The 12,290-nt window shown below is 37.9% G+C and overlaps 1 protein-coding gene across 1 annotated transcript in view; it reads right to left on the bottom strand.

Moving 5' to 3' along the window:
• Positions 1 to 4,789: 4,789 nt before the first annotated feature.
• SH3BGRL2 (SH3 domain binding glutamate rich protein like 2) overlaps positions 4,790 to 12,290 on the bottom strand; it is a 78,104-nt gene continuing 70,603 nt past the window's right edge. Inside the window, exon 6 of the mRNA XM_072831621.1 lies at positions 4,790 to 9,602. Within this exon, the coding sequence (XP_072687722.1) occupies positions 9,591 to 9,602 (12 nt within the window). The 3' untranslated portion in view covers positions 4,790 to 9,590. The remainder of the gene's footprint in view (positions 9,603 to 12,290) is intronic.

Raw genomic sequence — 12,290 nt, forward strand, 5'->3', positions numbered from 1 at the left:
TAGCAACAAATGTAAATTATAACTATATTGAAAATACTACTCCATAAAGGGCAATTTGCAATGAAAATGAAATAAAGTTTTCAGTAATGGTGAAAACACTGGGAAAAAAACAGATCTTCACCATCATTTGAAATCTTTTCTCTGCTAAAATTACCCATTTTCAGCAAGATGGCCATCTCTTTAGGTAGACACCATTTCCACCCAAATTCTCCCATCACAACTTGTCATTTGCCTTCACTCCATGTCCATCTGATTCCAGCAGTACCTCTGTCCCCTCTCGCTGCAGATGTTACAGTTTATGTGTTGGGGTTCTAGAGGTCTGAATCCCTCTGGAATTGCTCAGAGGCAACTTGGTCTCTAAATGAGTCAATGATGGGGAACAGATTTCCTGTTGTCATTCAGAAACCACCCACAAGTCTGAATGCTGTAATCATTTCACTTGCCAGATACCTAACTGCTAAAATTCTATTTCCCCAGTCACCTCATGACTAGGATAGGAAACCTGTCAGGATTCAGTTTCTCATTTATGATTGTGATGGTGTAATAATAAATACTTATTAGGCATGTAAAATAGTGCAGCAAGGGAAGTTGCAGGGGGAGGCATTCCTTCTGTCTGCCAATCTGGGGAGTAAAAATATTGCTGTTGTCATCACTTCTGCTACCCATACTAGTTGGTTAGGATGTGGCTAGGAGCAGATTGTTTACGGGTGGTTTGCCACTAAAGACAGGCAGGGTGAGAATAGAGGGTAAGTCTGGTCCAGGATAACAGACTCAATGCCAAATTACTGGTCTTTTTTGCCCTATTGATCTGAGTCATCAATGAATCTAGTTATGGGCTGTCCCAGAGCCCAGAATCTGTATTTCAACCTAGTGATATATTATTAGTACATGGCATGAAATGGATTGATATGAAGAAAAATACTATCCCAATTTAACAGATTGGGATAATAGTATCAATAAGCTAAATCAAGTTAACCTGAGAAATGTTTATCTATAATTTACCTCAGACAGATTCTGTGGGGTTATTGCATCCATCCTGAAAGTATAAATCCAACAAAGGTGTGGTAGTTCATGAGAATGACAAATGAGCCCCCAAACAACATGCAAAACAGTTACATGAAACACAGATAGTTGGCTTCTGTTGACTTGCAAGGGCTATCATACAATCACTCTCATTTCAGGGAAAGGTCCCAAACAAAATAAACACACACACACACACACACACACACACACACACACCAAAAAAAACCATTCTCCTACCTAAACAACTACTGTCACCATCAATTATTTTAATAACAAAACTAATGTAGCTTTCCCCCCCAAGAAACTATTTTGCTAAGTAGTAGCAACAAGAAAATGGTTTAAAAACCTGGGCAAAAAAAAGGAAGATATTTTTCCTTAATACTCACATTTTGTTTTAATATTTGGCAATGAGACCAGAAAGAAACTTTCAGAAAGACAATCATCCATATATTCTTATGAGTTCAAATGAGTTTTACAGATACAGACAACATTTTAGGAAATCTAGGATAAAATCCTGATATTGGTCACTGTTTTGCAGGTTTATTTATTTATTTATTTTTTTTTTATTGGTGTTCAATTTACTAACATACAGAATAACACCCAGTGCCCGTCACCCATTCACTCCCACCCCCCGCCCTCCTCCCCTTCTACCACCCCTAGTTCGTTTCCCAGAGTTAGCAGTCTTTACGTTCTGTCTCCCTTTCTGATATTTCCCACACATTTCTTCTCCCTTCCCTTATTTTCCCTTTCACTATTATTTATATTCCCCAAATGAATGAGAACGTATAATGTTTGTCCTTCTCCGACTGACTTACTTCACTCAGCATAATACCCTCCAGTTCCATCCACGTTGAAGCAAATGGTGGGTATTTGTCATTTCTAATAGCTGAGTAATATTCCATTGTATACATAAACCACATCTTCTTTATCCATTCATCTTTCGTTGGACACCGAGGCTCCTTCCACAGTTTGGCTATCGTGGCCATTGCTGCTAGAAACATCGGGGTGCAGGTGTCCCGGCGTTTCATTGCATTTGTATCTTTGGGGTAAATCCCCAACAGTGCAATTGCTGGGTCGTAGGGCAGGTATATTTTTAACTCTTTGAGGAACCTCCACACAGTTTTCCAGAGTGGCTGCACCAGTTCACATTCCCACCAACAGTGTATGAGGGTTCCCTTTTCTCCGCATCCTCTCCAACATTTGTTGTTTCCTGCCTTGTTAATTTTCCCCATTCTCACTGGTGTGAGGTGGTATCTCATTGTAGTTTTGATTTGTATTTCCCTGATGGCAAGTGATGCAGAGCATTTTCTCATATGCATGTTGGCCATGTCTATGTCTTCCTCTGTGAGATTTCTGTTCATGTCTTTTGCCCATTTCATGATTGGATTGTTTGTTTCTTTGGTGTTGAGTTTAATAAGTTCTTTATAGATCTTGGAAACTAGCCCTTTATCTGATATGTCATTTGCAAATATCTTCTCCCATTCTGTAGGTTGTCTTTGAGTTTTGTTGACTGTATCCTTTGCTGTGCAAAAGCTTCTTATCTTGATGAAGTCCCAATAGTTCATTTTTGCTTTTGTTTCTTTTGCCTTTGTGGATGTATCTTGCAAGAAGTTACTATGGCCGAGTTCAAAAAGGGTGTTGCCTGTGTTCTTCTCTAGGATTTTGATGGAATCTTGTCTCACATTTAGATCTTTCATCCATTTTGAGTTTATCTTTGTGTATGGTGAAAGAGAGTGGTCTAGTTTCATTCTTCTGCATGTGGATGTCCAATTTTCCCAGCACCATTTATTGAAGAGACTGTCTTTCTTCCAATGGATAGTCTTTCCTCCTTTATCGAATATTAGTTGCCCATAAAGTTCAGGGTCCACTTCTGGATTCTCTATTCTGTTCCACTGATCTATGTGTCTGTTTTTGTGCCAGTACCACACTGTCTTGATGACCACAGCTTTGTAGTACAACCTGAAATCTGGCATTGTGATGCCCCCAGATATGGTTTTCTTTTTTAAAATTCCCCTGGCTATTCGGGGTCTTTTCTGATTCCACACAAATCTTAAAATAATTTGTTCTAACTCTCTGAAGAAAGTCCATGGTATTTTGATAGGGATTGCATTAAACGTGTATATTGCCCTGGGTAACATTGACATTTTCACAATATTAATTCTGCCAATCCATGAGCATGGAATATTTTTCCATCTCTTTGTGTCTTCCTCAATTTCTTTCAGAAGTGTTCTATAGTTTTGAGGGTATAGATCCTTTACATCTTTGGTGAGGTTTATTCCTAGGTATCTTATGCTTTTGGGTGCAATTGTAAATGGGATTGACTCCTTAATTTCTCTTTCTTCAGTCTTGCAGGTTTAGATGCATCTGTACGGCTCATTCAATTCTCTCTTTAAAAATAAAGAAAAAAACACAAAAAACTCCCACCATGACTGTTCACAGATGTGGACCAATTCTCTCTTTAAAAATAAAGAAAAAAACACAAAAAACTCCCACCATGACTGTTCACAGATGTGGACCAATTCAACAGGAGACATCAACTTTGTAAGACAATAATGGAACAAGAGGTTATATACACAGAGAGATGCCCCATATTATAGGACACACAGATTACTCTTTTTATCCCAGGAAAAAAAATCTCCCTCCTCACTACAAATGTGCTTCAGGCTAAAAGGACAAAAAGAAAAATGAGAAAAACATTTCTCTTGGCAGTTCTATTAGAAAATTATATTCCAAAACATGTTCACATTTCCTTTCATCTTGCAAATTAAAGAAGTATTTTGCCAAAACCCAAAAGAACTTTTAAAGGTTTTGTAAATCTTGTAAATTCTATTGTAAATTCAGGTAAAGAAGCTAGTAGAGAATAGTACCACCCAAGAGAACTGTAACACAAGCCCTACATGTAATTTAACATTTTATTGTGCTACATTTTAAGAAAAGGTGAAATAAATTTTAATATTTAATCCAACATGTTCAAAATATGATCATTTAAAATGCAATCAATATACTTTACAACCTTTATTCTCATACTAAGTCTTGTAGTATGCCAGGGTCCTTAGTCTATTAAAAATGCTGTCTCCTGGCCCAGGAGCCTCAGAAGATAGGACTGCATTGTAGTTTCCCATTCTTATACCTACTGGTCAGTTTACACACATGAAAACATGCTAGAAGCACAGTACATGGGTTATATTCCCAGGTTACATATCTATCTCATTCAGCTTAAGGATTATTTAATTACAAGTATAGATTTGAAACAATCTTTTAAATGAACTTCTTTGATGTCCTTAATAAGTGTAACATCATTTTGGCCTAGTGTAAGTCTATCATGTTGGTAAACTAAGGAAATGTGCATCTATAAACATGTAGTCTACATAAAGATTTCCTTTTGATAAAATTTTGTAGCAGAAAACCAAATATGACATTAATTTCCGACCAAATAACTAGAATTGATGAGCCTTAAAATAGCTTCAAGGAAAGAAACCTCCTAGAGCAGAGAGGGGTTTCCTTTTTTTTTTTTTTTTAAGATTTTATTTATTTATTCATGAGAGACACAGAGAGAGAGGCAGAGACACAGGCAGAGGGAGAAGCAGGCTCCATGCAGAGAGCTCGATGTGGGACTTGATGCCTGTCTCCAGGATCACACCCTTGGCTGAAGGCGGGGCTAAACGGCTGAGTCACCTGGGCTGCCCCAGAGAGGGGTTTCCAAAGTACATCTTCTCTTGGCTAATATGCTGACAAGTTGAAAATTAGCACACAAGAACACACAATATATGCATTTAACTTTATTTTCTCCAAATAGAAGAAAATTTCACATGCCTTTCATACTTCTGGAAATTGCTTCAGAAGATTTTTCTATTCTAAATATAGTTTCTCTTTACTTTAATAGTTAAATAAGCATTAACCAATAAAAGGTAAGTATAAAGAACTTATAAAAACTAATAATTAAAAACAAAACACAATAGGAAAAAAGGTAAGAGACATGAAGAAGAATTTCCAAATTCCTACTTAGGAATTATCATAATAAAACATGTTCAACTTATTAGTAATCAAATATGTACAACATGTAACCACAAAGAGAGATCATTTTACATTTTTCAGCTTGGCAAAAATTCTAGGATACCAGTGAAAGTGTAGGTTGGTACCATGACTTTGGAAAACAATTTGGCCTTATCTATTAGAGTTGATAATGTGCTTTATTGTATGACATAGCAATTCTATTCAAGGCATACATCCAGTCTTGGGTATGTGCACCAGAAGTCTTAATATAAAAGAATGTTCATAGCAACACTGCCTTTTTCTATTTCAAAGAAAGATGCAGTTCAATATCTAATAACAGGAGAAGGGAAAAACTGTGAGATAGTCATATAATGAAGTGTAGTACTTAGCAGTGAAAATAAAACAGGTTGCTTAAAAATGATAATGCCCAACTGCAAAGAACATCAAGTAAATGACAGAAGATACAGTTTAATGCCATTTATTATTGTTTAAAGATCCATATGATAAAGGACAGAAAGGCTATGATCAAGAGAGTTCAGGAGAGGGGCTCCTGCTCTCAAACGGGTGAGACAGGGCCAGAGGATAGCACACAGCGCCTCGGAGGAAAGGCAATGAGCTGGTGACAGGCACGGGGGGGGTTTATTACTCTTTATATTTTAGTGTGTGTGTATATGTGTATGTGTGTATGCATATATATTCCACTGCATGAAATAATTTTTAAAATTGGCAGGGTTGTAACAAACAAAGAAGGTTATACATAATGTTTCAGTGAGTGCCACAAACTGACCTCGGCTCCATCATTCACCACTCAGCAGTAACCGCTGCTCCTGATTCTGTTTTGTCCTCCTTCCAGGTGGAGACTACTGTCCTGCTCAGAAAGAACCCACTGCGTGCTAGGGGCTCAACACATGCTGATTGAAAGGATGACCAAACCAACCTGACCTGCATTTCTAGAAGAACTAAGAAAACTGAAAATCGGGGTTATAAGTGGGCAGTGATTACCTGGCTTATTTGGTTTCACAATTTAGCACATTTCCTCCAAACTTACAGCCTGTTTTCCTCCTTCACCCTCCCTCTGTCTTGGTGTTTAAGGTCTGAAATAGTTCAGTGATGAGATCAGCCTCAGACTGCCTTCAGAAATGTTTTCTCCTGCTTTCAGAGAGGGCTGCATCTAAGGGGGCCATGCCGTTTAACGGTGGCAGCTACACTGTACTTGGTTTTCTACACCCAATTAAGGGAACAAATCCAGCATTCCATGGCTTCAGTGTACTCAGGAAACCACAATTGTTCATCTGTTGGAACCAACCAAGGGAATAAGAGATTTAATGGCATCCTTGATCATGGTCACTGTCTGAGGGGTCTGTGATCACCTCCCAACACACATATACACAGAACCGCATACACGTATGTTTCCTCGAACAGTCCAATGATCTGTCGCAGTCTTAGAACTAATCTGCGGCATTCAGGTATGAGATTCATGGGAGTAGAAGTATGGCATCCCAACTAAACAGGAAGGTTTCAACCAAACGCAGAACTAAACTTAGAAAAGGTATAAGAAATGGTAAGGAACAAATACTCCATTTTCAAAGCATGTGTTTTCTGGAATGTATTTCTGTTTAATGCTGAATATAAAATCTGAGATTTCACCAGTGCCTGTAGAGACAAACGCATACACACTGATATCTATAAACAATGATTATGCAGATCAAAGTGGGCACGGACACTTCAGAAACACTGTTAAATGAAAAGCATTTCTAGAAAAAGCAAAACCTTATAGAGCAAAATCAAGTTTAAAAAAAAGAAAACAGAAAGCAGCTTTGGTACCTTTCAATAAGAGAGACCAAAAACAAGTTTAGCTCATTTTAAAATATATGTAATACAAAAACAGCCAGGTATTTAAAGGAATCTATAAAACAGAAATAAATCTAAAATATATATATAAGAATCTGAGAGAGAGAAAAAAAATCTTCCTTTTCTCCTCTTTGATTTTAATAGAAAACCAGAATTTGGAAAAATAAGTATTTCCCCAACTAAATTTTCTTTTGGTCTGCATATACCTAACAGGATGGCACTCTATATTTTATCTAATTTTAAAATGGCATAATTTTATTTTTAGCAGCACATATCCTTTGTCCCAATAAGCCTACTACAGGAAATAAAAATTGTCTTGAAATGCCTTTGATATTACATCTACATCTGCAACTCTCACCTATTGCTTTCCTAGGTTTTTAAGACCCTGCATATTCAAATCTAAAGGCATCTAGTTAAAGAAGGGAACAAGAAATCATTACATGTTTGTTTTGGTAAAACATTACACGTAAAGAGACAATATTCTCTGAACACAATGTGGTCCCAGAGGGCAATATGTCAGTACTCCGCAGAACCTGGGTATTGTAGTAAATGCCACATAATGTGCTTCTACCTCACTCATAACAAGTACAGTACTAGCCAGGGCTGGTCTCTCCTATTTCCATGCTGATTTAAAAAAGAAAAAAAAAAGTAAGGTGAGCAATAGACGATGTGTAACTGGTAGCAATTTAGCAATACCATCCATCTAGTATGTTTAGGAGAACCATTCTGGTCCTACTATAACCACAGGAATTCAAAAGTTTTAAGATGAACAAATCTGAGTAGCTATCTTTGTCTAGCAAGTATCGTATCAATCCCACAACCCCAGGATTTAAATTGCAAGGCCCCAGTCTTACCAAGTTGGTTCTTGGAGCTCATGGACAAGAGCAGACTAAATATAAGTTAGGTCACTGTAGAATTAAAGTTTTTAAAATTGTTGTATCTGAAAACGAAATTCTGAGTCTTATCAGAAGACTCATTTACTCAAACACAATATACAGTTCAAAAAAAAAAAAAGTTTCCTGGATAGTCCCTGGGATTTATCAAATGGAATTTGACCTGGATTTCATTTAATGCCAACTGAGCAGTAATACCCATGATTTCACAACAGCTTTCTTTGGAGAGAAAATTGTGGATCATGTCTTTGTTCCAGTCAAGTAGAAATCTGTGGCATGCTCTTCTTCTGGTTGTAGTCCTGGGCTGCAAATCTCAGGCTGGGATTTCAACTTTAGCATTTTACAAGTCCTTTAGAGTGGTCCACATTTAGTTGAGGGTGAGAGAACACAGGTGACAGGGCTTTAATTCTTATGCTCTTTCAATTTCTTACATCCTGCTTAGAATCTGAAGGATAGGTCCCACATCAGGGTGCTGAGAATAGAATATTCTCGGCAACCCTCTAAGAATTTATCCTGTTCAAGACTGTTTATGTTTGGCAACTAAAAACTCTCAAGACTGTAAGCAGGGATAAGGATGGAGAAAAGTAGCCTCTGCCCTAATGAAGTAGACATGTTCAGTATCCACTCCAAAGAGAGTGGAGATTCTACATGCCAAGTACAATTCAGAGCTATTCTCTGACACCGCCTTTCTCACAAGACTGCTCTGAAAGCTCACTGGTATCCATATATGGAATGAGAACACGTATCTACATTACTCTGAAAAACCTGGGACTGTACATTGGCCAGAAATATGAGCAGTTAGATGTCCAGTGAAAAGCAACAGAGGAAAAAAAATGAAATTGTACCCCAATATTAGTATCTTTTAGTGTGGGTTCAAAAATATATCTAACTAAAGATCTTCCTTTCTCAAAAAAATATAATTCATTCACAAAATAGAACAAGCAGCTGTTAGTTAGGGAAGCTGCATTTAAAAATATGTTACTTGTGCATAAATACGTTGCTAGAGCTGAAAATCCCTTTAGAGAGGAGTCGGATCATTTCACTATAAATTTGCTATCTAATTAGTACACCTCCTAAAATATACCTTTTAAGCTGTCTTCTACATTTAAATGAAATTTTTCCTTTGCAAGAGATAAAGAAGCCTATATTTTTTAAAATACCAACTATTTTTAACCTTGTAGCTTGGTCCTTGTTGCAACAGTGTTTTTTTTTTTTTTTTTAAACATCTGTATGACTTTGGGGGATTTATGGAAGGAAGAGTGTCCTCTGCCAAAGGTGGTTAGAACATCTTTTTCTATAGGTGCTATTACAAAGCACTGGAATAGTGATGTATGTGACTTTTGCAGCAAAAATCTTTAGCCCTTTGTCAACCAGCATTGCTTTTTTTCTTTCTGATCAAAAATTTCTGATAGCCTGGCAAACTAATTTCAAGGATACAATCCAGGCAACTTAAAGAGAGGCAGGTCTGAGCAATACTGGCATCAACTACAACCTAGGGCAGATCCAACATTTTCTCTCCAATGGTGCCACCCACTTATCTTTCAGTTATTAAGGAAGCACACCTGTAACAGGTCAGAGTACCTCCAGGTGAATGAGGCAACTGCAGGCAATTCTGAAAATAAGAAAAAACACACCACAGTCCTGATTTGGTTTAAAGCAATCATGCAATCCCATTATACCCACGTCTTCCAAAAACACCTTTTCCATGGCAAGCAAAGTTACTGTTGATGCATGTGGCTTTAGTCACAGTGATGCATTGGGTAAGCAGGTGTGTGCTGAGTACCAGGGGGCGCTCCAAAATGCATCTCCGTAATCTTCCACTTGTCTTCTCTAAGGTTCTGCCTATTTATTAAAAAAAAAAAAAAAAAAAAAGGGAAAAGTCAGTTGTTGCATTGGATTGACAAGAAAATTTACCCTGGCAATAATATTTTAAATGTCAGGAACGGAGATGTTGGAAATCACAATAAATCACCCCCAGGTGATTGATGAGAGCAAATCTTAGGTTTTAGGATCAGCACAGATTTCAATCATACCTACTCAACTACAAAAGTGAAATATAAAAGTGAAAAAGAAGGCACATGTTTCCAATGACTGTTGAGAGTCCTCTCAGAGGCACTGTTCCACTTGTACATAGGTGAGTGGGTTGTGTTTGGGTACTTCACTTGGGGCCTGTGCAGGGCAACCAGAGATGAAGAACAGCACTCATAGGGCCAAAACTCTTGGTAAATAAGCTGCAGGCTGATTCCCTAAGTGCCACCTCTGGCCCTCCCCACCAGGACAGCTCCATGTTTCAACCACAGAAGACACCTGCCATAGGGGGAGCTTCCGAGACATGCTCAAGCTAACTCTTGCTGATCAGTGTCCAGGATTTACCAGTTGTTACATATTTTGAATATCACCCCTGAATGGCAGGGATCCAAAAGCAGAAACTTCTACTCCAGGTCCTGCTTTGAATCTAATTAAACAACAAACTTGATGGTTTTCTACCTAAAAATTATTGGTGAAAAAGGGCTCCTTTTCTCTTAGGTACGTACCACGGTGGGTTGGCTTCTACTGGCTCCAACTAGTCAAAGGAGGAAGTGGGCTCCCCTAGGGTTTCCATACCTTCCAATTTCTTCAGAAAAGTCAGAAGTCTCTATTTTAAATATTAGCAACTCATTTAAAATCTTTTCAAAGTTCTGCACAGGACAGATGCATCCAGAGCCAATGTGGCCTATAGGCCACCATTTTGTGACCTCTTACCTTCCTCTGTCCTGTCCATTTTTGAGAACTGCCCAGAGTCTACCTTATATCTGGGCCTGTTGGGTTTGTAAACATTCTTTTCCTACCATCTGTCTGCTCTCTCCCTACTGTGTAAGAGCAATTACAGATGCTAATGGTGTTTTTATATGTTCCTTGGTAGGCTTTCTAACCCTATTGTTTATATGTATGTATACTGCAAAGAGGGTGGCAAAGGAAAAGAGAAAAGGGAGCTTCCACCTTTTAGTACATTGCTCTGCCTAGGCCTTTTTTTTTTTTTTTTAAGATTTTATTTATTTATTCATGAGAGACACAGAGAGAGAGGCAGACACAGGCAGAGGGAGAAGCAGGCTCCATGCAGGGAGCCTGATGTGGGACTCAATCCTGGGACCCCAGGATCACACCCTGAGCTGAAGGCAGGTGCTAAACTGCTAAGCCACCCAGGGATCCCCTGCCTAGGCCTTTGAGTGTGGATGTGAACTGAGTGTATATTCCTCACAAGGTAATAAATAAATAAATAAATAAATAAATAAATAAATAAATAAATAAATAGGAAGGGACAAAAGGCTAAATTGCTCTTAAACATATTTTAACCTCTCTCTATGCAGACGAAGTGTGAGCTGCTATTAACCCTTAAGGCACTGAATGATTCACAGGAGAGGGTCGCACAAACACTGCACCATGGCCTTCTATTTTGGTTCCATGTGCTCCTGCTCATATGACTGATTCAGGAGCCTGAATATGGTGGGCTGAATGGGTGGGGTTGCCCAGAGCCTTTAAGTCCTTTGGAATGGTCTATTAAAATCAAGCCAATGTCAACAGTATCAGAAGACCAACTTTAATACTATGATCACAAGTCATGTGAAAATGCTATCTTATAGATAGCATAGGCTTCCTGAGAAACTTATGAGAATTTTTTTTAAGATTTTATTTATTTATTTATTTATTCATTCATTCATTCATTCATTCATTCATTCATTCATTGATTCATGAGAGATACACAGAGAGAGGCAGAGAGACGGAAGGAGAAGCAGGCTCCTTTGCAGGGAGCCTGATGCAGAACTTAATCCCAGGACTGTGATCACGGCCTGAGCTGAAGGCAGACACTCAACTGCTGAGCCACTCGGGCATCACGAGAATAAATATTTTTAAAGAATAAAAAAGTCAGCCCTCAGAGTCTCTAAGGAATCTGCATCTTCAGGGAAAAATGAGAACAAAGATGGCAAGCACACCGTATTTTTTTAAAGGTTTTTGCATAGATAATGATGTCCACTAGATTTATGCATCCTTTAGATTACTCCCACCCAAGTTTTCTCCACTTCTTTGAAGATAAATCTGGATTGTTTAATATCTTTGGATGAAATATGTTATAAAAATACTACAATTTTCCTAACAAGTATTCCAATTTTCCATCTTTATAAAAATAGTTTTAAGAACTTTTAAATATTATATGTGTGGGTTTTGCCACTGTTTAAAACATATGCACAGAAACCACCCACAACCATCTGTGGACTTAGCAATGTAAAAACAAAGCAAGATTTCACATCAGCTATGAACTGCGGGTGCTGGTGTATAATTTATATTATTGATAGTCTTTGCTTTCCTCCCATAGGTGTTCCAGAAATGGTACAAATCCTGGGTGGCTTCAAAAGACCTATTACTTATAGACATCAAAGTTCCCAGTAATATACTTTCATTTTAATTCAGTGTTAAAAATAGGCACTTTAGAATTCAGTCTCAATTTGAAATATAGTCAAAACCTCAATTGCTTCGTATATAAAGATCACAAGG

This window comes from Canis lupus, chromosome 7 (assembly GCF_048164855.1).
Source record: "Canis lupus baileyi chromosome 7, mCanLup2.hap1, whole genome shotgun sequence".
Taxonomy (NCBI): Eukaryota; Metazoa; Chordata; class Mammalia; order Carnivora; family Canidae; genus Canis; species Canis lupus.